At 50.8% G+C, this 25,208-nt stretch overlaps 1 protein-coding gene across 1 annotated transcript in view; it reads right to left on the bottom strand.

The window, feature by feature from the left end:
• LOC147700475 (uncharacterized) overlaps positions 1 to 25,208 on the bottom strand; it is a 466,495-nt gene that overhangs the window by 110,784 nt on the left and 330,503 nt on the right. The window contains exon 11 of the mRNA XM_086929643.1: positions 2,305 to 2,462. Within this exon, the coding sequence (XP_086785769.1) occupies positions 2,305 to 2,462 (158 nt within the window). The remainder of the gene's footprint in view (positions 1 to 2,304; positions 2,463 to 25,208) is intronic.

The raw sequence follows: 25,208 nt of genomic DNA, 5'->3' as shown, positions 1-25,208 counted from the left end.
TCACAGTTGAACACCGGCCTGGGCCAGATCACGCCAACGCGGATGGCCTGTCCCGGTTCTTCCGCCTCGACGAGGAGAGTCCCCAAGAGGATGGGTAACTCTCCCCGCCTTCAGCTGGGGGGGACGCATGTTGGACAGGCCACATGAAGGGCCGCTCTCCCCCGGCCCGACCAGGCCCGAGCCCGGTCACGCAAGTACCACACACCACCATTACACGTCCTCCGTCCCCTCAGGGACCCCTGCCCTCGAACATGTCGACCTCGTGGGCCCGATCCACTGCCGGCCTGCGCGCCCATCCTGGGCGCCATCTTGGACACTCCACCACGAGGCCACCTGGCCCCCGATCGACCTCAACCCTGGGCCTGGCCAGGCCTCAGACATCCCGGCACCACCATCCACCCAGGAGGTGAGCGGGATACTTGGCAAGTCAATGGGAGAAAGAGGTGTCGATGGCTCTCCCCCGCCAAGTGCCGCTCGCCCATCGCCTCCCCGGGCGCTGGCTCCACCCCCTGCTGGGTGTCTGGACTCCCTCATCCCGGACCTCCCGACCTCCAAGTGCGAGGGTCCGGACATCAAAGAACACCAGCCCTATAACTGGGGCAGCTCCAGAGCAGGAAGGCAGTTGTATCTTGGAGTCGAGAGACGCAGAGAAGAACTCATCCTTGACGGACTACTGGCGCTGCCGTAGCTCTGTCTCGTGCACCATCGTCTTGCCTGCTGGCGCTGCCGCAACCTTCGCAACCTTCATATCCTTCATCGTCGTCGGGACCTGCTGGCGTGGCCGCGGACCGTTTGTAACCATCATCTTCATCGGGACCTGCTGGCTCCGCCGCGGACCGTCGTTTCCTTCGTCCATCTCGGGACCTGCTGGCTCCGCCGCGGCCCGATCATCTAGAACGCCGAGCTCGAGGATTGAGAGCTATTTCCATCTTTTTGGTAACAAGACTGTCCCGCTACCCTTTCCCCAAACAGGAGACCAGAATCGAGGGGACCCCCTGAGTCCAGACCTCCTTGTACCATTCCATCGTAAACTTAAAGAATTGCCTATAAAGTCTCGTTGAACTTTAACCTTGTGTGGTGTCCGTCTGTGGGGGGGAAGTTACTTGTCTGTACGATCGCTGGAGACGGCTCTCCCCGGAGACCTCTCCCCTTATCCTCGGCCGACCCTCCCGGTCCGTCTAACAGTCAGGCAATGATAAAGACAGGAAGTGGAGCAGTCAGGCAATCGTGCAGACAGGAAGTGGAGCAGACGAGTGGTGCAGACAGGCAGTGGAGCAGTAAGGCAATGGTGAAGACAGGAAGTGGATCAGACAGGAAGTGGGGCAGACAGGCAATGATAAAGACGAAGTGGAGCAGACAGGAAGTGGTGCAGACAGGAAGTGGCGCAGTCAGGTAATGGAGCAGACAGGAAGTGGTGCAGACAGGTAGTGGAGCAGACAGGTAGTGGAGCAGACAGGTAGTGGAGCAGACAGGTAGTGGAGCAGACAGGTAGTGGAGCAGTCGGGTAGTGGTGCAGACAGGAAGTGGTGCAGACAGGAAGTGGTGCAGACAGGAAGTGGTGCAGACAGGAAGTGGTGCAGACAAAGTGGTGCAGACAAAGTGGTGCAGACAAAGTGGTGCAGACAGAAAGGGGAGCAGTAAGGCAATGGTGAAGACAGGAAGTGGAGCAGACAGGAAGTGGTGCATACAGATAGTGAAGCAGTCAGGCAATGGAGAAGACAGGAAGTGGAGCAGTCAGGCAATGGAGAAGACAGGAAGTTGAGCAGTCAGGCAATGGAGAAGGCAGGAAGTGGAGCAGTCAGGCAATAGTGCAGAAACAAAGTGGTACAGGCAGGAAGCAGGAAAGTGTACGAGTACTTCTGGCCTCATGTACGCACATACTCCTTCCAGTGGGACAGCAGCAGACAGTCATTGAGCAGGTGCACCTTTAGAGAGCAGCAGAGGTTGGTAGGAAGGCAGACATGAAGTGGCACAGTCAAGAAGAGGTGCAGACAGGAAGTGGCGCAGAAAGGAAATGGGCAGACAGGAAGTGGCACAGTCAGGAAGTGGTCAAAGCAGGAAGTGGCACAGAAAGGAAATGGGCAGACAGGAAGTGGGGCAGTCTAAGAGTACCCAGGACAGCATGCATGTGTATACTCACTCCTGCCTTATGGACAGCAGCAGACAGTCATTGAGCAGGCACACCTTTAGAGAGCAGCAGAGATTGGGAGGAGTGCAGGCAGGAAATGGCGCAGAAAGGAAATGGGCAGACAGGAAGTGGCGCAGCCTAAGATCACCCTAGGCAGCATGCATGTGTATACTCACTCCCGCCGGCGGGACAGCAGCAGGCAGTCATTGAACAGGTGCAGGTAGATTGGGCGTGTGATAACCTTCCACTTGAAGCTGAGGGGGGTGCTCGACTCCAGCTCCAGCAGCTCTCCTTGCTTCACCAGTTGCCGGGACTGTGAAATGAGGGGGCAGATCTGTGGGGCAGAGAGGAGGAGACACAAGCCACCAAAGGCGTCAGCACTCGCGCACCAGTGGAACGCGCCATGTTATAGCTCATCCCAACAGCACTCGCCGCTTTGGTTCACAAAGCGCTATCATCATTTTACTGTATCCGTTGTGAGGGTGTTCAATTTTAGGAAGCAGAGGCCGGTCCACTTTTTAAGGTCAAAATCTGACTCCTGGCACTAGGCGCTGGCTTGGGTCAGTTTAAGTGAAAGAGCTCACTCATTGACCTTGTAAAGTATTTGGAATTAACTAAAAATGTCCTACTGCTGACACCAACTTACTGCTGTGGGATTCTCCCCCGGGTCCTGCAAAGTACAGCAGGATCCCTGCAGCACGTGCTCAACTCCCTGAGTTACCTTGCTGGCTTATTTAGTCTTGACAAAGCAGTCAAAACCATCCAAAGACTAAAGTCCCCACTGTTCATCCAGACATTTTCAGGGGTTTCGCCACTTCACAATGTACAACCTGTTAACCCCATCAAAAGGCCAGGCTGTCGTACCAGGATACACAATGAACAGCTTGCAGCAGCATCACCATAGATTAGCAATATTGCCACAGAGGAGCAGTGTCGCCACAGAGGAGCAGCGTCGCCGCAGAGGAGCAGTGTCGCCACAGAGGAGCAGCGTCGCCACAGAGGAGCAGCGTCGCCACAGAGGAGCAGCGTCGCCACAGAGGAGCAGCATCGCCACAGAGGAGCAGCATCGCCCCAGTTTGGACCCAGCCATATGCATATCAGTGGTGACCCTGTGCCCAATGGGAACAGTCCAGATCGAACTACCAGGCCAGGTCCTCCTTGGACTGGAAACAAGCATCCTGGGACCGGTTTCGGGCTTTCAGCCCTCATCAGCCTGGATAGCTTGATTCCAGTGGCATGGAGAGCACGGGACTGCACGTCTGGGCATACCTGTCCCACTCGGGGTGACAAAGGCAAAAAGATCAGTTGATGGACAGAATTCAGAACAATGTCATACACTCACCCCAGTTCAGAAATATGAGCCTAAATACATGTTTTTTTTTGCTCACAATGCCATTCCAGTTGTAACCTACCCATATGCAAATCAGTCTTGACCCTGCACCCAATGGGAACAGTCCAGCCCGAACTGCCAAGCCAGCTCCTCACTGGACTGTAAACAAGCATCCTAGGACCGGTTTCGGGCTTGCAGCCCTCATCAGCCTGGATAGCTTGATTCCAGTGGCATGGAGAGCACGGGTCCTAGGATGCTTGTTTCCGGTTCAGGAAGGACCCGGCTTGGCAGTTCAGGCTGGACTGTTCCCATGGGGCACAGGGTCAAGACTGATTTGCATATGGCTGGGTCCAAACTGGGGTGGCGTAGTGGGCAAAAGAGCAATGGATTTAACCCCGATCTTTTGATTGGGGGAATGTTTGCATCGTCAGCATTCCGTCCATCATTTGTTTGCTGTAACACTATATAGATTTCAACCTGGATTTAAACACTTAAGTCGCCAAAGCCTCCAAAATGTGCTTTTTTACTGGCAAAACTAGCGACATACCCTAGCACTTCTTGACAAAAAAGGTAAGAGTGCAAGATGATAACACCCTTATCTGATTGAGGATTCACCTCAACTCTTTGATTCTGTTGGCCACTCTACAGAATACACGGCGTGTCTCCAACTGGTACAAAATGCTGCTATGTGTTTCATACATGGGCTCAGACCTTTGAATCAGTGTCAGAAGCAAAGTTTCTTCACTGTCTAACCTTGGAAAGCAGGATTATGGTCAACGCCATGTCTTAGTCTATACGGCCATTTATTCCAACCTGCCAGAATTCAGGGCAATAGGTTCTGCTGACACAGACCTCCTAGAAGTTAAGATCTGATCACCTTTCTTCTCGATTTTCCCCAAAGGAGGGTCCCCAAGATTTGATATGAAGCCTTTTCACCAGCAGCAGATAAACCCTGCACAACTTCATAAGCAAACATCTTCAAATCTCTGAAGAGGGGTCCTAAAAGTTTCTCTTCCTTCAATCACACACCTTCCAATGAAACCCCTCTACAGTCCTTCAGGGCCAAAAATACACATTTCTATTAAATGCCGCCCTCTACAAATGCACTGAAGGCCGGGCTGACACTACAGCCGCCAACTCCCTTCTGTCGGTGAGGATGAGCAGGTTATGAATACATGTCTGATCATTTAGAACATGTATTTACAAAGCCTGGGGAGGTCTCCGCAAAACAAAACAAGGTTCCCCTGCAAGGAACACCCATCTGAGGGAACACCTAGAGGCATTGCGTAGTGTTCTTATCAAAAGCTATGCCTACTTCTCTTATTTTCTTTTGGTTTCTGTTGGACGTACAACACCTGGAGAAGTGACCCTTTCTTTAACAAATTGAATATGTTGCTTTCCACCCTGGACAGTCCTTAGAATTGGCCAAGTGTCCTGCATTACCACAACGAAAACACTTGAAAGAAAACACTGAAACATCTGGCCGTGACTTTGCTGACATGAGGCATGTACGAGAGAGTAGAATCAAGTGTTATGCCCAAGTTACGTACCGAGACCGCAGGAAGTGCAGGCTGCCTAATTCCGCAGGCCACCACATGTGAGACCATGCGGAAGAAGATTTTCCTACCACCAGCAGCTCGGTTTTATCGCCATTAAGGCGAAGGCAGTTCTTGTTCATCCAAGCTGCCACAGAAGAGAGACAGCTGGAAAAATTAGTGGCATCCTCTCTGTGGTCGGGCGTGAGCTTGAACATCAATTGGGTATCATCAGCGTAGCTGACAATGCCCACCCCATAAGTCTCCACTATGCGAGCCAGGGGTTCCATGTAGATATTAAATAGAGTAGGGCTCAAACTAGAGCCCTGAGGAACCCCATGGCTCGCCTTCTTGAGAGAAGACTTGAAGGAGGGACAGTGCACCTGAAAATTCCTGTTGGCCAGGAAGGACTCCAGCCACGCAAGGGCATGACCCCTTACTCCCATGTCAAACAGCCGAGACAGCAGCGTTGAGTGCAGCACGGTGTCGAAGGCTGCACTGAGATCTAAAAGTACCAACGCTGCTGTCTCTCCATCATCCACTATATGCCTTAGCCTTTCGGTGGAAAAAAGTAGGGCAGACTCCGTAGAGTACCCTGCTCTGAACCCAGATTGAGTGGGGTGCAGGAGAGAATGTTCTTTTAGATAGCTCATGAGCTGTCTATTAACTACGTTTTCCACAAGCTTTGCGCAGAAAGGGAGGAGTGAGATAGGGCGAAGGTTTTGAAATTGGGAGATGTGGATGTTGTCCTTTTTAAGGGGGATTAATTGAGCGGTTTTCCAGGCATCTAGTACCGGGCATTCTTGAAACGAGAGTGATACAATAAGGCTGATGTGATCAATTATTGTGGTCTCCATGGCTCCTTTACATCGGGTCGGCGGACACACATCGCTCGGGGAGCCAGATTGTATACTATTTGCGATGCTCAGTAACTCTTGTCTCTCTGGAGTAAAAAAGCACGTGAGACCAGGAGTCCCCGTGTTGCTGGTCTTGGCCATTACAGGTTTACTCGAACTGGCCTCATCCTCCGTAAAGGTGGCATAGATTTTATCTATCTTGTCTACGAAGAAATCCGCGATGGAGTCACATAGTTGTTTCGAGTAAGTATCCTGAGCATCCAACCTCGTAGGGAGCGTAAGTTCCTTATAGATGGAAAAGAGTTCTTTTGTGGGATTGTCTGCTAAGTCAATTCTGCTTTTGAGGTGGCAGCTTTTTTCCGATCTCACTAGTTTGTAGTATTTATTTAATTCACACTTATATAATAGTTTGTCCTCAGGTCTGTAGAATTTCCTCCAGCTCCGTTCTAACGTTTTGCATCTTGCTCTGGCATGTTTTAGTTCTTCCGAAAACCAAGGAGCGGTCTTGGATTGCCTAGCCAGAAGCTTGGATGTCCAGGGGGCAATTTCGTCCAGAGCAGTGGACAGCCATCTTTCATAATTTTGCCAAGCCTCCAGGAGGGAGTTGCTATGGGGGGGGGGGGGAGGGGGGGGGGCGGGATTTTTTTGAAGAGCAAGTTTGAAGGCTTCTTGGTTGAATTTTTTCCAATTTCTTCGTTTCAGGGAGGGGTGTTTAAATAATTTGTTTTCTATAAGTGTGTTATCAACCAAGAACGGGACGACAAAGGGATCAGACCAAATGATGCCAACCGGAGGGAAGGCTATAACACCGTCCCAGTTGGCAAAGATGGGATCTAGGAGATGTCCATGTAAATGTGTGGGAGCGATAGATTGTAGGTTCAGCCCCAATGAAGCCAAAACTGTCGCCACCTCTTGTGCCTCCTTACATTCCCTATCATCAAAATGGAGGTTTAAGTCGCCTAAAATGACGAACTTTTTATATCGGAGAGCTGGCTGTGTGATAAAGTCAACAAACTGACTAACAAAACGTCCAGCTGCTCCCGGCGGGCGATATGTCAATAAACCATTGACAACATTTCTAGGTCCTAATTTAATGGAGAAGAGGCCGCTTTCACTATGGGGTACATTGGCTTTCGCTAAGGTACATTTTAGACTTGTGAATGAGGGCAATCCCTCCTCCTCTTTGTTTGTGCCGGTCTAACCGAAGAAGGCAGCAACCTGGGGGAATGGCCTCAAGCACTTCCGGAGATGATTCCTCATCCAACCATGTCTCGGTTAAAAAGGCCACATCAGGCTTATTTGTGGTTAGCAGGTCGTGTATTTCAAGCTTGTGTTTTTCAACGACCTACAGTTTAATAGTAACATATTAGGTTCAGATGTAGCCTGAGTGTACTTGTCGATGGATTGGAAGGTATGATCACATAAATCACAAGCTACAGGTAAACAATCAGCTTGGAGGCTGTGAGCGCAGCCAATTGACCCCCTGGGGCGTAGTAAGAGTAACTCCTGTTTGGTGTATTGAATAGAGTACCTTATCGGGTCAGTGGTGTCCGTTAATAACAGGGGGCTAAGAGGGCACGCCCCAAGTCCGGGTCTGTCGCGGACGGGCGCAGACAGGCTGGACTCTGGCTTGACTCCGGCGCGAATGCGGCGCGCTCGCTGAACGCGTCCGCTGCGCGGAGCCATGACCGTTTGATTTTTTACCGGTGACTCACCCAAGATGGCCGCTGTAAACACTCCACCCGAGTCCTAGGAATCCCAGCCCTAAAATCGGCCGGACACTCTGAGGGGGCAGCGCAGACTAAAGTAAGGAACCTCTGTACCAAAAAACCTCTTGCTGCCCTGACGCCTGTTTAAATTGCTGGAACCATCTGGATACCGGTGTTTGCCCTCCCGCCTCCCGCTGCCCGACTCCCCTGCCATCTCAGAGTACGGTGGTAGCCGAGAGGAGTGCGGTCGAGGGGGAAAAACTACCATACCCAAATTCACAAGCGGCGCACGCCGCGTCATCTGCGCGCCAGGAGGCGCTGAAATAGCGAGTCACCCCGGTCGAGGGGGGAACCTCTGTACCAAAAAACCTCTTGCTGCCCTGACGCCTGTTTAAATTGCTGGAACCATCTGGATACCGGTGTTTGCTCTCCCGCCTCCCGCTGCCCGACTCCCCTGCCATCTCGGAGTACGGTGGTAGCCGAGAGGAGTGCGGTCGAGGGGGAAAAACTACCATACCCAGGATCCCAAGCGGCGCACGCCGCGTCATCTGCGCGCCAGGAGGCGCTGAAATAGCGAGTCACCCCCGTCTCGCGGGACGCCGGGCGAAGCCCGGGCCAAGGGCGGGCCCGTTTTAGCCCGTTCTAGACTGTGCAAGACTGGACTGGGCCATCCCTCTTGGCTCCTGCGCCCGATAGTGATTGTGGTAAGGCGACATACATATTTTCGTGCTCCACGCAAGTCTGTTCACTACTCTTGTAATTGAAATCTCTTGTCAACGTAGCTGCTTATTGTACTGGGCTTGATTGGCTGACATGTCGAGACAAAAAACCCCCGTCACTCCTGCCAACACCATGAACAATTACTTAGTCCAGGTGGTGGCTAAAATCAATAGCGAACGGAGGTCTTCGCTGGGACTTTTGGACTCTCCACCTTGTGCCCAAATTGAAACACTAGGTGTAACCCAATCGGACTGTGATGATACAAATGCTATTGACCTACTTATTGAGGAAACTAATGATTGTTCAGTGACAAATGTTTCTACGGCATCTATCGCACCACAATCAGATATTATTGCCGATTTATTATCTGTGGAAGAGTTAAATATTTCTTGTAACGGCGCAGAGCTAGACAATGAGAGTATTTCCCCTCCTACTCCTGTTCCCGCACAAAGAGCAAAAAGAGGGACCACTAAGGTTCCTCCTAAAAGAGATGGATTGCGGTCCAGTAAGAACAAACCAGCAACCCCTCCCAGAAGTAAACATAGAAGGGCTGTAGAGGGAACAAGGGAGGAAGGGAATGACAGTACAGGTTGGGATGACATGATATCAAGTAAGCTCATGGGTATGTTGGAATCCAAGATATCTGGGTTAATAAAACCTCTTATATCAAAAATAGACCACCTTACTAATAAAGTCAATAAATTAGAGACCCTCCTGAAAAAAACAAACGACAGTGTGGGGGAAATTCCAAATCTAATATTAAATAAACTTGAGGAAAAACAAGTTACAGGAAATATACCAGGGGGGAACACGATTGGGGGTGCAGAAGGTATATTAGCCCCAATTCAGCTAATTAGCTCCAGACCTGGTGACAATCCCAACAACCCCACAACATCCACAGAACCTGTACAAATTCAAGGCAATACTTCAACCGTCGATCCCAATACAGAAATAAGCCCTGTTGAATTAATTGTAGAGGCCTCACCATTGATCCTAGTGCTTGCTAATGTTCCACCACTTAAACTAGGGCAGATTGAGTCTCCAGATTCTCTATTAAATAAGGCACTGCAATGGTTGAGTAATAATATGCATATATCTCCTTGGGGCAAAGAAAAGCTATCAGATGATTTGCTAACAGCGAGACGGGTAAAGTGGATAGGGACTAAAACCAAGAAATTCCAAGGGGATTGTGTGGTTCTAAATTTTAAGGGCCCTGAAGTACTACCAGACGTCTTGCGTAATATTTTTCCTCCTCAGCACAGAACAGCGGAAATTATTCCACTAACGTTGGATTTCTTTTATAGTAGAAGAGGACTTGTAGCAAAACCAAGTATATTAAGAACCAAGTGGACAGTAGTGGGAAATAGAAGGTCTAGGGACGGCCCCATATGTGAGTGGGGGCTAAACTTGGAAAATCATTATTCTGCCCTATCCGACCTAAACGAATGCGACTGACTCCTAAGCTGTGAACCTGCCCGTCCTAAAAGACAGTTGCCTCATAAGAATGGAAGGGCAGGAAACTTGAATGAGTACTTAGCAGGCAAGCAGATAACAGGTTCTAGGGAACCCCAAACTCCCGCTCCTGAAGAACTAAATACAGACATAGAGGGTCCAAATAGAGCCAGAGAGGTGACAAAGAGGAATCCAAAATTGAGGGATGGAGAAATGGTAATCGTAGAAAATGAAGAAATTGCAAATGAACCTGAGAAGGGCCAGATACAACACCATCAAGAGACATTATTATTGTCCCTTGTCTCTTGGAATATAGCCGGCATAGCAAACAAGATAAATACACCGGAATGGGTTGATTTCATTGATCAATTTGATATTATCATGTTGCAAGAAACTTGGTCACTGACCCCAACCTTTCGGCAGGGGTATCTGAATTTCCATATGCCTGCAATTAGAAATCGAGTGGGTCGTCCTTCTGGGGGCCTGTTAATTTGGATACGTCAGACATTGAATTGTACAATTACACAAAGGTCCATACCATCCAATGACATCATAGCTCTTAATATTAGTTGGGAAAATGGCCAACAACTTGTCCTGTTTAATGTCTATGCCAGGGGAGTTGGTGGTGGTAAATCCTCAGAGGTCATAACAACTTTAGAGCAGGACATTGAAATGTTATCACCAATACCACACGTAATAGTGGGCGGGGATTTTAATACCACCTTCGAACCCTTGGGTGAAGAGGATAGGATCCTGGCCGAAGAGGAGGATGCCAAATGGGGAATACCCCAACTGGAGGTGCCTGCTATCAGGAAATGGAGCACAGTGCAAATTCAGCTAAAAAGTCTTTGTCTGTCAAGAGGGTTGAGAGCAGTAAACGGGTGCTCACCCTCTGACTTAATAGGGAAAAATACATTTGATAATGGCCGAGCAGCTAGCAGAATTGACTACCTATTATTGGATGTAAGGGTTTGGAGCAAACTGGTAGATATGGTAGTGAAAGACAAACTAGAAAGTGATCATAACCCCCTATGCCTGACCCTTCACTCCTATCATGAAGTTATAGAGCCCTCCAGCAAAAATGAAATGGTGACGCAAGATGTTGTATGCTCAAACAATCATCGGCATTTGAAGTGGAGTATGTTACTAGAAGATGTTTCTAAATTGGAGGTTCTTAAACAACTAGTAGCTGATGAAGTTAACAAGATCAAGTCCCACTGTGGGAAGTTTAACTTCAAAGCCTACATGATGGAGGCCCATGAGAAGCTCTTCTGTAAAATCCAAAGCGTCTTCATTAAAACGGTAGTTCCCAACATAAAGAAAAAGGACCAAAATAGTCAAGGATGGTACGACAAGAGTTGTAGGTTAGCACGGCATAACCTAAGTATGGAATTGAGAAATGGAAATGCAACAACAGTTAGGATGGCCAGAAACCATTATAGACAGACCCAAAAACAGGCCAAGAAACGCTGGGATGAGGATTGTTGGTATGAACTAAAAGAGGCCTGTGCTGCCAAGGACTCAAAACGTTTCTGGGCCTCAGTAAAATGGGAGAAGGGCGGGATAGCTGCCCAGCCTTTGAACCATGTTGCGAAAGATAATTGGATAGAGTTTTTCCAACTACAGTGTGCCCGAAACCCAGCCTTCATCCATGACCAACCCCCCCCAAATGTTTTTTTCCAAAATCCAATATTTGATGAAAGGGATGTTAGTAAAGTATTGGATTGTGTAGCGGGGGGAAAAGCGCCGGGCATGGACGGAATTCCGGCTGATATATTTCTATCGGACCGGAATTCCTGGTGTAGTTACTTTACAATGTTGGCCAATGCTGTGGCAATGGGAGGGGAAGTACCTGCTTCATGGAAGGGAGCTGAAATTATCCCCATATTCAAAAAAGGCGACAAAACTCTGGCCAAAAACTATAGACCCATTAGTCTCATTGACACTGCCCAAAAACTGATGGGCCGCCTAGTCCAGAATAAACTGCAACAATGGATCGATGAAAAGAACATACTGTCACAATACCAGGCAGGGTTTCGCCCCTTAACTAGTAGCGTAGACCAAGTCTTACACTTCCTAACCATATATTGGAGAAACGCTACATTAAAGAAGGGGACATTGTATGCAGTTTTTGTGGACCTAAAAGCAGCTTTCGACCTGGTCCCCAGAGAAAAATTGTGGCAGACCCTGGCTGATGCAGGCCTAAGTCAGGAACTCCTTACTCTCCTTGTTCGTCTCCATGAAAATCATTTTGCTAAAATCAGGTGGGGCAAGCAAGGAGAAGTAACAGAGCCCTTTCCAATAGAGCGTGGGGTAAGGCAAGGGTGCGTTCTAGCACCGACACTATTTTCAATTTATATCAATGGTATTGTCGAATATTTGCAGAAATCCCCTAGCGACGGCCCAATCATAGCAGGCTCCCACGTCCCCGTCCTGATGTTCGCGGATGGCACGCTCTTACTTTCACGCACCCCGAGTGGTCTCCAAAAAGTGGTTGATGCCTTTGGTGAATTTTGTGATGGCAAGGGCCTTGAATTGAATACTACCAAAACCAAATCCATGTGCCTTAACCAACAGTCCACTTTCAAAGGTGTAATAAAATATAAAGGCATTCCCTTAGAAAAAGTGGACTCTTTTTCCTATTTAGGCATCATCCTACAGGAAAATATGAAGTGGAAATCGCATATTAATCCAACAGTATTGAAGTTTAGACAGCTAGCAGGCGCAATTGCTTCAAAACATCGAGCCTCGCTAACTAAGCCGGTAAATTGTGCACTTGAAATTTACAACATGAAAGTATTGGGTGCCTGTTTATATGGATCCGAACTATGGGGGTTTTCTAATTTGGGAGAACTGGGACGTGCAGAAAACAGTTTTTTGCGAGGGCTTGTAATGGTCCCACAAAGCACACCTATATCCCCTCTAAAATTGGATCTTGGCAGGAAAAATATAGAGGACATAGCTAGGCTACGCCCTCTTTTATACTGGAGACGTCTGATGGTGACCCCTGAATTAAGTCACTATGCTGCAGCCCTGACGGATGTTGTTAAGTTCGATTGTTTCCATTGTATCCCATGGCTAAAGGAACTACGGGGACTTCTTGTAAAGCTGAAATTGGAACATCTATGGGATACTACTGACGCGGCTAGTTTTCCCTCGAAAGCAAAGTTGAAAGAACTATATTGGGAAATGGTGTACCTTACAATGTTTTGTAATGGATCCAAATCAAAACTAACAACTCGATTTTTGGATATAAAAATGTACCCCTCATGCGAACTATTTTGGGACGTAATTGAACGACCGCATGATAGAAAATTATATTTCCAATTTCGTATAGGTACATTACCAGTGAATACTTTTAAGAAACACTGGTCTCCAGTATGGGATGAACATTGCCACCATTGCAAAGATCAAACTGAGCACATTTCCCATTTGTTGTTCTGTTGCCCATTGTACTTGAGTCCAAGGCGCAAATGGCTAAAGCCAGTGTGCCTAAACATGGGCACTCGTAGCCAATCGGTAGCCCTCAGGATACTGGAATCCGATTGTTCCACTCCGTTTGTGGTTGCTGTAGCAAAATTCCTTGCTTGGGCATGGACAATCCGTACTCGCTCGCTAATGTCAATCACAACAAAATGAATTATGTCTATTACTATTCCACCATCCCGCCATATGAATTGCTATTCTTTTTATAATAATACTGTATATGCATTTTTGAAAATCCTTGTATTTTAATATGTATTTTATTCGACTATCAATGTTTAATATGTATTTTAGAAAGTATTTTATCTGTAGTATTTATCGTATTAGGGTTAGGTGAATGCTTTTATGACAAATGTCGAATAAAGCTTTTTTGAGAAATGACTAAAGTAAGTGGACTACTATAGTGCCAATACAATTTCTAAAATGGTATCTACACCCTCAAATCGGTGAGATATCAAACATCGCAATTAAAAAACGGCGCGCTGTGCTGGGGGGGAGCAGACACACAGGACAAGTGCTAGCAAGAAAATAATAGTATCAGGCTAAGAGAAAGACACGCCCGGCTCAAGCCTCAGGCGTAAATGCAGTGTTATCGAGATTCCAGCCCCTTACTTGATTTTATACCGGTGACTCACCCAAGATGGCCGCCGTAAACACTCCACCCGAGTCCCTGGAATCCCAGCCCTAAAATCGGCCGGACACTCTGGGGGGGCAGCGCAGACTAAAGTAAGAGTAAGTCTCTATTCTTGCAAATAGTCTCTGCACAGGTATTAGAATGCTCATGCATCCTCAAGGCAGTGATAACTTCTTGAAGAGAAGGGTTGTCTTTTTGCCACAAGTTATCTTTGGTTGCTGTGGGGAGCGCTGTGATGGCGCTCCACACCCAGTTGCACTGCTATATAGGATACTAGATCCATTTACATCCATATACCGTTTCGAGGTAATGTTCTGCAAAAACCGATTGTCACCATCTTTACCAAAGTTTATCTCTGTTTCTTTCTTTTTAAATCTATTTGTCTAATCCAAGTCCACGTTTTTCACAAGTTGCATTTTTAAAAGCTTCTCATTCTCTCGTGTGCCCATCCAAGCCTCTTCCGGAAAACGATAAAAAAAGCAAATAGTAGTTCCGAGCAGCAGTTCTTTATTCAGACCCAATGCATTTCGGGCAGATTATCAGCCCTTCGTCAGGGGTAACTGTGAATCAATAGTTACAAAAAATTCATTAATATTCCATACTCCTCTTAATTTTACATGTTTGATATTTTACTAACTAATTTCAACTAAATTCAAACAGTGACTTCAAAAAAATATATATAAATAAACCTTCAATATTAGGCTTACTCTTTCAGACCAGAGACATCACACCTCATAATCCGTGATCCCCACGTGCCCTATAAGTTACCAACTTCTTTCTACTCTCCCTCTCCCAACTAATTCTCTCGTTCGTATAATACAACGTGCGGCGCTTTCTCGGAGTTCACCTCAAATCGGGTAGATTCTCCATAATAAACAAGGTCCCTCTTCTCTCCCGTTCTTCCCCCAATATCACATTCAAAAAGCCCTATGTTTTAACTACTTCCTCCCCTCCCACTACCTTCTCGCATAAATGTTGTTTTCTTAATCTACCCGAGAACTGGTACCAGTATCTCTTCAGACCCCTTCATTCCCCATACCTACTCATTCTGCCGTGACCCTCGCTGCGCAGCGCGCACTAGAAACAGTTGTTAATCTCCCATCACCCACTTGCGGATTTAAACACTAGTGCTCCACCCCCTTCCGTGTGACCGCCTCTTGTGATGTTTAACGGCAGAATGAGTAGGGTCACGGCAGAATGAGTAGGTATGGGGAATGAAGGGGTCTGAAGAGATACTGGTACCAGTTCTCGGGTAGATTAAGAAAACAACATTTATGCGAGAAGGTAGTGGGAGGGGAGGAAGTAGTTAAAACATAGGGCTTTTTGAATGTGATATTGGGGGAAGAACGGGAGAGAAGAGGGACCTTGTTTATTATGGAGAATCTACCCGATTTGAGGTGAACTCCGAGAAAGCGCCGCACGTTGTATTATACGAACGAGAGAATTAGTTGGGAGAGGGAGAGTAGAAAGAAGTTGGTAACTTAAAGGGCACGTGGGGATCACGGATTATGAGGTGTGATGTCTCTGTTCTGAAAGAGTAAGCCTAATATTGAAGGTTTATTTATATATATTTTTTTGAAGTCACTGTTTGAATTTAGTTGAAATTAGTTAGTAAAATATCAAACATCTAAAATTAAGAGGAGTATGGAATATTAATGAATTTTTTGTAACTATTGATTCACAGTTACCCCTGACGAAGGGCTGATAATCTGCCCGAAATGCATTGGGTCTGAATAAAGAACTGCTGCTTGGAACTATTTGCTTCTTTTATCGTTTTCCGGAAGAGGCTCGGATGGGCACACGAGAGAATGAGAAGCTTTTAAAAATGCAACTTGTGAAAAACGTGGACTTGGATTAGACAAATAGATTTAAAAAGAAAGAAATAGAGATAAACTTTGGTAAAGATGGTGACAATCGTTTTTTGCAGAACATTACCTCGAAACGGTATATGGATGTAAATGGATCTAGTATCCTATATAGCAGTGCAACTGGGTGTGGAGCGCCATCACAGCGCTCCCCACAGCAACTGGATATCAAATGGTGCAGTCAGGGCGATGCACAAACCCAGTTTTGCACGCAATCTTTGAAAAGTTGATAAAATGGACTACAGGACAAATGTGGTGTGCAGACCGCCTCTTGTGATGTACAAGTTATCTTTGGCCTTCTCCAAAGCAGAGCCTAGCATGAGCTGATCTCCGAATCTCTCATCTAAGCTTCCTTCAAAATAGCAGGTTGAAGCAAGTTTGCGAAGAGCTGTAACATATTGTTCTACCATTTCTTCCTTTCTTTGTACTCTCTTTCCGAAGGGAGACCGTTCCAAGACCATGCTCATTTTCGGAAGATAGTGTAAGTCCATCTTTTTAATATATATTTCGTACTCATCAAGTGAGTCACCTTCACCATTAGACAATTCAGGAAGATTCTCAAAAACATCCTGTCCCTCCGAGCCCAAGCAGTGCATGAACAAGGAGGAATGTCTTTCTGCGCTCAAAGGGGTACCACACACCCTTGCATAGTGTGCGAAAACTTTCTTCCATTTAAGCTAGGGTATGGTGGGCTCCCCAGGCTCAGAAAGAAAGAACGGAGGACGTGCATGAGCCACAGAAGAGCATGAGCCACAGAAGAGCATGAGCCACGGAAGAGCATGAGCCACGGAAGAGCATGAGCCACGAAAGAGCATGAGTCACGAAAGAGCATGAGTCACGAAAGAGCATGAGTCACGAAAGAGCATGAGTAACGAAAGAGCATGAGCCACGAAAGAGCATGAGCCACGAAAGAGCATGAGCCACGAAAGAGCATGAGCCACGGAAGAGCATGAGCCATGGAAGAGCATGAGCCACAGAAGAGCATGAGCCACAGAAGAGCATGAGCCACAGAAGAGCATGAGCCACAGAAGAGCATGAGCCACGGAAGAGCATGAGCCACGGAAGAGCATGAGCCACGGAAGAGGTGGAACCACGGAAGAGCATGAGCCTCAGAAGAGCATGAGCCACGGAAGAGCATGAGCCACGGAAGAGCATGAGCCACCGAAGAGCATGAGCCACGGAAGAGCATGAGCCACAGAAGAGCATGAGCCACGGACGAGCATGAGCCACGGAAGAGCATGAGTCACAGAAGAGCATTAGCCACGGAAGAGCATGAGTCACAGAAGAGCATGAGCCATGGAAGAGCATAAGTCACAGAAGAGCATGAGTCACAGAAGAGCATGAGCCATGGAAGAGCATAAGCCACGGAAGAGCATGAGCCACGGAAGAGCATGAGTCACGGAAGACCATGAGTCACGGAAGAGCATGAGCCACGGAAGAGCATGAGCCACAGAAGAGCATGAGTCAAGGAAGAGCATAAGCCATGGAAGAGCATGAGTCACGGAAGAGCATGAGCCACGGAAGAGCATGAGCCACGGAAGAGCATGAGCCACGGAAGAGCATGAGCCATGGAAGAGCATGAGCCATGGAAGAGCATGAGTCACGGAAGAGCATGAGTCACGGAAGAGCATAAGCCATGGAAGAGCATGAGTCACGGAAGAGCATGAGTCACGGAAGAGCATGAGCCACGGAAGAGCATGAGCCACGGAAGAGCATGAGTCACGGAAGAGCATGAGCCACGGAAGAGCATGAGTCACAGAAGAGCATTAGCCACGGAAGAGCATGAGTCACAGAAGAGCATGAGCCATGGAAGAGCATAAGTCACAGAAGAGCATGAGTCACAGAAGAGCATGAGTCACGGAAGAGCATGAGTCACGGAAGAGCATGAGCCACGGAAGAGCATGAGCCACGGAAGAGGTGGAACCTCAGAAGAGCATGAGCCACGGAAGAGCATGAGCCACGGAAGAGCATGAGCCACGGAAGAGCATGAGCCACGGAAGAGCATGAGCCACGGAAGAGCATGAGCCACGGAAGAGCATGAGTCACGGAAGAGCATGAGTCACAGAAGAGCATGAGCCACGAAAGAGCATGAGTCACAGAAGAGCATTAGCCACGGAAGAGCATGAGTCACAGAAGAGCATGAGCCATGGAAGAGCATAAGTCACAGAAGAGCATGAGTCACAGAAGAGCATGAGCCATGGAAGAGCATGAGCCACGGAAGAGCATGAGCCACGGAAGAGCATGAGCCACGGAAGAGCATGAGCCACGGAGCACAAAGTGAGAAGTAGCCATAGCTTTTAATAGGAACACTACACATTGCCTACATCATGAACTTGCAACTACAAGGTCTGGTGTACTATGACCTTTATTTACTAGTGTTTGGGTTTATCCTAAACTTTAATAAGAAATAAACCAAGGTGTAGTGTGTTAGGTCGCCCCGTTCGTGCTAATTTTTAGCACCAGGTGTTTGTCCTGTGCTGGAAAATCAAGCACCATGCACAGCGCAAGAGGGCGCTGCTTCTTTCTGCAGCTCGAGTAGATGTTCTACCTGAGTGGCAGCTTCTTCAATGCCAGCGGAAGGTTTCTCCACATGAGCGGTAGAGGCCAGCCTTGACTCCTATTTAGATCATCGACTCGAGCAGCTGCTTCTTCAATTCGAGCGGAAGGTTTCTCCACGCGAGCGGTAGAGGCCAGCCTCGACTCCTATGTAGATCATCCACTCGAGCACCTGCTTCTTCAATTCGAGCGGAAGGTTTCTCAACGCGAGCGGTAGAGGCCAGCCTCGACTCCTATGTAGATGATCTACTGGAGCAGCAGCTTCTTCAATTCGAGCGGAAGGTTTCTCAACGCGAGCGGTAGAGGCTAGCCTCGACTCCTATGTAGATAATCTACTCGAGCAGCAGCTTCTTCAATTCGAGCGGAAGGTTTCTCAATGCGAGCGGTAGAGGCCAGCCTCGACTCCTATGTAGATAATTGTTAGACGGACCGGGAGGGTCGGCCGAGATTACGGGGAGAGGTCTCCAGGGAGAGCCGTCTCCAACGACTGTACAGATAAGTAACTTCCCCCCACAGACAGACACCACACAGGAGTGAAGGTTAACGAGACTTTATATGCAATTCTTAGGTTACGTTGGTATGATACAAGGAGGTCTGGACTCAGGGGTCCCCTCGATTCGAGTCTTTGGTTGAGGAAAGGGGTAGCGGGACAGTCTTAGTTACCAGTGAGTTCAAAATAGCTCTCAATCCTCGAGCTCGGCGTTCTTGATGATCGGGCCGTGGAGGAGCCAAGCAGGTCCCGAGATGGATGAAGGAAGGACGACGGTCCGCGGCGGAGCCTGCAGGTCCCGGTGAAAGATGACGGTTACAACGGTCCGCGGCCACGCCAGCAGATCCGGACGACGATGAAGGGTGAAGGTTACGACGGCTGTGGCAGCGCCAACAGGCAGGACGATGAAGGTTACGACGGCTGTGGCAGCGCCAACAGGCAGGACGATGGTGCACAGGACAGAGCTACGGCAGCGCCAGTAGTCCGTCCAGGATGAGTTCCTCTTTACGTCTCTCGACTCCAAGATACAACTGCCTTCCTGCTCTGGAGCTGCCCCAGTTATAGGGCTGGCGTGCTTTGATGTCCGGACCCTCGCACTTGGAGGTCGGGAGGTCCGGGATGAGGGAGTCCAGACACCCAGTAGGGGGGTGGAGCCAGCGCCCGGGGAGGCGATGGGCGAGCGGCACTTGGTGGGGGAGAGCCATCGACACCTCCTTCTCCCATTGACTTGCCAAGTAGCCCGCTCACCTCCTGGGTGGATGGTGGTGCCGGGATGTCTGAGGCCTGGCCAGGCCCAGGGTTGAGGTCGGCCGGGGGCCAGGCGGCCACGTGGTGAAGTGTCCAAGATGGCGGCCCGTGCTGGGCGCGTGGGCCGGCAGTGGATCGGGCCCACGAGGTCGACATGCTCGAGGGCAGGGGTCCCTGAGGGGACGGAGGACGTACAATGGTGGTGTGGGGTGCTTGTGTGACCGGGCTCGGGCCGGGTCGAGCCGGGGGAGAGTGGCCCTTCGTGTGGCCTGTCCAACATGCGTCCCCCCCAGCTGAAGGCGGGGAGAGTCACCCATCCTCTTGGGGACTCTCTTCGTCGAGGCGGAAAAATCGGGACAGGCCATCCGCGTTGGCGTGGTCGGACCCAGGCCGGTGTTCGACGGTGAAGTCCATACCCTGCAAGGATATGGACCAGCGTAGCAACTTGGGGTTTTCCCCCCGCATGTGCATCAGCCACTGCAGGGGTCGGTGGTCGGTCTGCACCCGAAAGTGGGTGCCGAAAAGGTAGGGCCGGAGCTTCTTGAGGGCCCATACCACAGCGAAGGCTTCCCTCTCTATGGTGCTCCAGCGTTGTTCCCTTGGTAGGAGTCTCCGGCTGATGAAGGCCACCGGTTGATCAAGGCCCTCGGTGTTCACTCGGGACAGGACCGCCCCAATGCCCTGGTCGGAGGCGTCCGTCTGGACGACGAACTCCCGGCTGTAGTCTGGGGCCTGGAGCACAGGAGCGGAACACATGGCGGCCTTCAATTGTTCGAATGCCGCTTGACACTCTGGGGTCCAGTTTACCTTCTTGGGCTGATTTTTTGACGTGAGCTCGGTGAGGGGGCCCACTATGGTACCATAGTCTTTCACGAACCTTCGGTAATAGCCCGTGAGGCCCAGGAAGGCTCGTACCTCGGTTTGGGTGATAGGGGGCTGCCAGTCCTGGATGGCGGCAATTTTCAGTTGTAGAGGGGCCACTAGGCCGCTTCCCACCTGGTGTCCGAGGTAGGTCACAGACCCTTGTCCAATTTGACACTTGCTGGCCTTGATCGTGAGGCCAGCTCGCTGAAGGGCTTGCAGTACTGCTCGGAGGTGGTGGAGGTGCTCGGTCCAATGGTGGCTGTACACAGCGATGTCGTCTAGGTAGGCGGCACTGAACCCTTCGAGCCCCGCCAGGACCTGATTGACGAGCCGTTGGAAAGTCGCTGGGGCATTCTTCATACCGAAGGGCATGACCCATACCTGTTGTCCCGGTTCGAATTCAATGGATGAGGCGTTCTGGTCATACCATTTTTTCATGTCCTCTTGACTGGCCTCTAGGTTGGCTTTTGCTAGGTCTCTGAACCGCCGGGACTGGTTGCGGAGGGTGAGGAGGTACCGGAAGACATCCGGAGGGTTCTTGGTCGGAGGCATCTCCCAGCCTTCTTTGATCAGGCTGAGCGGCCCCCGCACTGGGTGCCCATAGAGCAGCTCGAATGGGCTGAAGCCTAGGGATTTTTGTGGGACCTCTCGGTAGGCGAAGAGGAGGCACGGCAGCAGCACGTCCCACTGGCGACGGAGGGGCTCTTCCAATCCCCCGATCATTCCTTTCAGCGTGCGGTTGAACCGCTCAACAAGTCCGTTCCCTTGGGGGTGATAGGGGGTCGTGAAGCGGTAGGTGACCCCACACTGTTGCCAGAGAGATTTCATGTATTTAGAGATAAAGTTCGTGCCTCTGTCGCTGACGACTTCTCGGGGGAACCCCACACGGGAGAAGATCCCCATCAGGGCCCGGCCGACCACTGGGGCTGTCACGGTCCGGAGAGGAACAGCCTCAGGGTAGCGGGTGGCGTGGTCCACTAGCACCAGAATGAAGCGATGTCCTTGTTTTGTACGCGGGTCCAGGGGTCCCACAATGTCTATTCCGACCCTCTCAAATGGGGTCGTGACTACTGGAAAAGGTTGCAAGGGGGCTTTTAGTTTGCGGCCGCTCTTCCCACTGGCTTGGCACGTGGGGCAAGATCGGCAATGCTGGTGCACATCGTTCCTCATTTTGGGCCAGAAGAAGTGGGTCACTAGGCGACTGTAAGTTTTATCTTGTCCTAGGTGCCCTGCTAGGGGGACATCGTGGGCCAGGTTTAACAGGAAGTCTCTAAAGCAGAGGGGCACTACTAGTACTCGGTTGGCCCCCAGTTCGGCGATTCGTTGCTCGCTGTATAACAGATCATTGTCCCAGTAGACCCAATGAGTTCCGGAGGTGTCCCCTGCGCTTTGGGCGAGCGCTTGTTGGCGGAGTCCCTCAAGGGAGGGACAGGTCTTCTGTTCCTGGCGAAATTGTTCTTGTGTGGGTCCCCCCTCTTGGGCCCACTGGTCAAGGTTAGCGAGGTCGGAAGGTTGAGCCGGTTCGAGGGGGGTGTCCTGGTCGGGGATTTCGGCTGGGGCGACCGGAGGCGGTGGCGCCGGCCATTCTGGTTCTTCCGGGTGATGGTTGGCACGGGCGGCCATGGACCGGGTGGTGACGCACGCCCAGTCCGGGACGCCCAACATCTCCAAGTGTTCTTTTCGCTCCACAGCGGCCCACGGGGAGCTCTCCAGGTCATTCCCGAGGAGGCAGTCCACGGGGGCGTCGTCTCGGACCGTCACCTTCAACATGCCGGAGACCCCTCCCCACTCAAAAGGGACGCAGGCCATCCGACACAGACTTTCCGAGTTGTCGGCTGAGCGTACAGGGCAGAGAATGTTCGGTAGATATTGTTCTGGGGTCACCAGGTGGCAGCGGACGGCTGTCACACTGGCCCCGGTGTCCCGAAGGGCCTCGGCCCGTTGTCCATTGATGCTCACCCATTGGCTGTACTTCTGGGTGTTAGCGGGTAGGGGGACCCGCGGGACCATGTCTCTTCCCCCTAAGCACGCGAGAGTCATGGCGGCTGGCTCCCACTCTGGATACTCTTGTTCGTCTGTTTCTTGTTCCTCGGAGATCTGTTCTTCCCCTAGTGCTGCGGCGGCCACATGGCGGGGTTTTGGACTCTGATACTGCGGGCAGTTTGGGTCGTTTGCATAGTGGCCGACTCGTTGGCATCGGTGACACGTGACGTTTGCTCTGTACCCTGGTCGCGCCGGGGTGCTGCCCCGGTTGGCCGGGGGGGTGGTGCTGGTAACGGGGGCGGCCGGAGTGTTGTCTCTTCCCCGCCCTGGGCCTCCTCCTCCTCTGGGTCGGTGGTGACCATTGTTGTTCCTGTTTTGCTCGTAGGACCCATTCCGGCCCACTCTGGTGATCTCCCACCGGTCAGCTTCGGCGGCGAGCTGCCGGGGATCGGTTAACTTGCTGTCGAGGAGGTGTTGGCGTAGTTCAATGAAGCAATTGTTGGACAGATGCTCCCATACCATCAGATTGAACAGTTGCTCGTAGGTCGTGACGTTGTTCCCTTTGATCCAGCCTTCGAAAGCTCGGCTAAAGTACGTTACATAGTCCACCCAAGTTGTACCCGGGATGCGTGTGCAGTCTCTGAACCTCTGACGGTACATCTCGGGCGTGAGGCCATAGCGGGTGAGAAGGGCTGCTTTCATATGGTCGTAGGAGGTCATCTGGTGGTCTGGGAGCTGTAACAGGGTATCGCGGCCCTCATTGAGGAATCTGCCCCATAGGCCGGCTCCCCAATCGTTTCTATCGATCCGGTGCGCAGTCATAGCGATTTCATACGCCTTAAACCATTGCTGGATATCGTCCTCTCGAAAATATTCTCGGACAACATCCTTGGGGATATGTACTTTTTTCTCCGTGGTCCCGGGGGTGTGTGGTCCCTCGGGCACCCCCAACTCTTTATTCTGCTTGCGCAGGTTGATCTCGGCTAGGTTCCGTTCGTGCTCGTACGCTAGTTTCTTTTCCTCGAGCTCCCTTTGTCTCTGTTTCTCCTCTCTTTCTTCTCGGATACGTAGGTGCTCTAAGTTTATCTTTTGTTCGGCCAACTTGAGTTCTGCGTCCATCTTGAGTCGGGCCATTTCTAGCTCGTGTAGTCGGGTTTTTTCTCTTTCTTGGATCTCGTCTGGCGAGAGACCGGTTCTTTGCCCTTCAGGGGCCGTGTTGCTTTTTTTCGCGGTGCTTTGCTCAGGAGCTTCGGTATCCCCGGTCTCTGCCCAAGATTCTAGGGCATGCTTAAAATCGTCCTTGGTGCTTAGTCCGGTGGTAGCGATACCTAGTTCAATGCAGAACTGCTTTAGTTCACGATGGCTGTACTCCTCTAGTTTTTCCATTTGGAACTTCTCAGTTGATCCGCTCTCTTTAGTTGTCATTGTGGTTCGTTGTGGGGTGAGCTACTCTCTGTACGTATGCGGTGATTCGGATCGCGCCGCTGGCCACCAATGTTAGACGGACCGGGAGGGTCGGCCGAGATTACGGGGAGAGGTCTCCAGGGAGAGCCGTCTCCAACGACTGTACAGATAAGTAACTTCCCCCCCACAGACAGACACCACACAGGAGTGAAGGTTAACGAGACTTTATATGCAATTCTTAGGTTACGTTGGTATGATACAAGGAGGTCTGGACTCAGGGGTCCCCTCGATTCGAGTCTTTGGTTGAGGAAAGGGGTAGCGGGACAGTCTTAGTTACCAGTGAGTTCAAAATAGCTCTCAATCCTCGAGCTCGGCGTTCTTGATGATCGGGCCGTGGAGGAGCCAAGCAGGTCCCGAGATGGATGAAGGAAGGACGACGGTCCGCGGCGGAGCCTGCAGGTCCCGGTGAAAGATGACGGTTACAACGGTCCGCGGCCACGCCAGCAGATCCGGACGACGATGAAGGGTGAAGGTTACGACGGCTGTGGCAGCGCCAACAGGCAGGACGATGAAGGTTACGACGGCTGTGGCAGCGCCAACAGGCAGGACGATGGTGCACAGGACAGAGCTACGGCAGCGCCAGTAGTCCGTCCAGGATGAGTTCCTCTTTACGTCTCTCGACTCCAAGATACAACTGCCTTCCTGCTCTGGAGCTGCCCCAGTTATAGGGCTGGCGTGCTTTGATGTCCGGACCCTCGCACTTGGAGGTCGGGAGGTCCGGGATGAGGGAGTCCAGACACCCAGTAGGGGGGTGGAGCCAGCGCCCGGGGAGGCGATGGGCGAGCGGCACTTGGTGGGGGAGAGCCATCGACACCTCCTTCTCCCATTGACTTGCCAAGTAGCCCGCTCACCTCCTGGGTGGATGGTGGTGCCGGGATGTCTGAGGCCTGGCCAGGCCCAGGGTTGAGGTCGGCCGGGGGCCAGGCGGCCACGTGGTGAAGTGTCCAAGATGGCGGCCCGTGCTGGGCGCGTGGGCCGGCAGTGGATCGGGCCCACGAGGTCGACATGCTCGAGGGCAGGGGTCCCTGAGGGGACGGAGGACGTACAATGGTGGTGTGGGGTGCTTGTGTGACCGGGCTCGGGCCGGGTCGAGCCGGGGGAGAGTGGCCCTTCGTGTGGCCTGTCCAACAATAATCTACTAGAGCAGCAGCTTCTTCAATGCCAGCGGAAGGTTTCTCAACGCGAGCGGCAGAGGCCAGCCTCGACTCCTATGTAGATAATAGACTCGAGCAGCAGCTTCTTCAATTCGAGCAGAAGGTTTCTCCACATGAGCGGTAGAGGCCAGCCTCGATTCCTATGTAGATAATCTACTCGAGCAGCAGCTTCTTCAATGCCAGCGGAAGGTTTCTCCACATGAGCGGTAGAGGCCAGCCTCGACTCCTATGTAGATA

The sequence above is a fragment of the Lissotriton vulgaris genome, chromosome 7 (assembly GCF_964263255.1).
Source record: "Lissotriton vulgaris chromosome 7, aLisVul1.2, whole genome shotgun sequence".
Taxonomy (NCBI): Eukaryota; Metazoa; Chordata; class Amphibia; order Caudata; family Salamandridae; genus Lissotriton; species Lissotriton vulgaris.
This window is presented reverse-complemented; position numbering and strand designations above follow the sequence as displayed.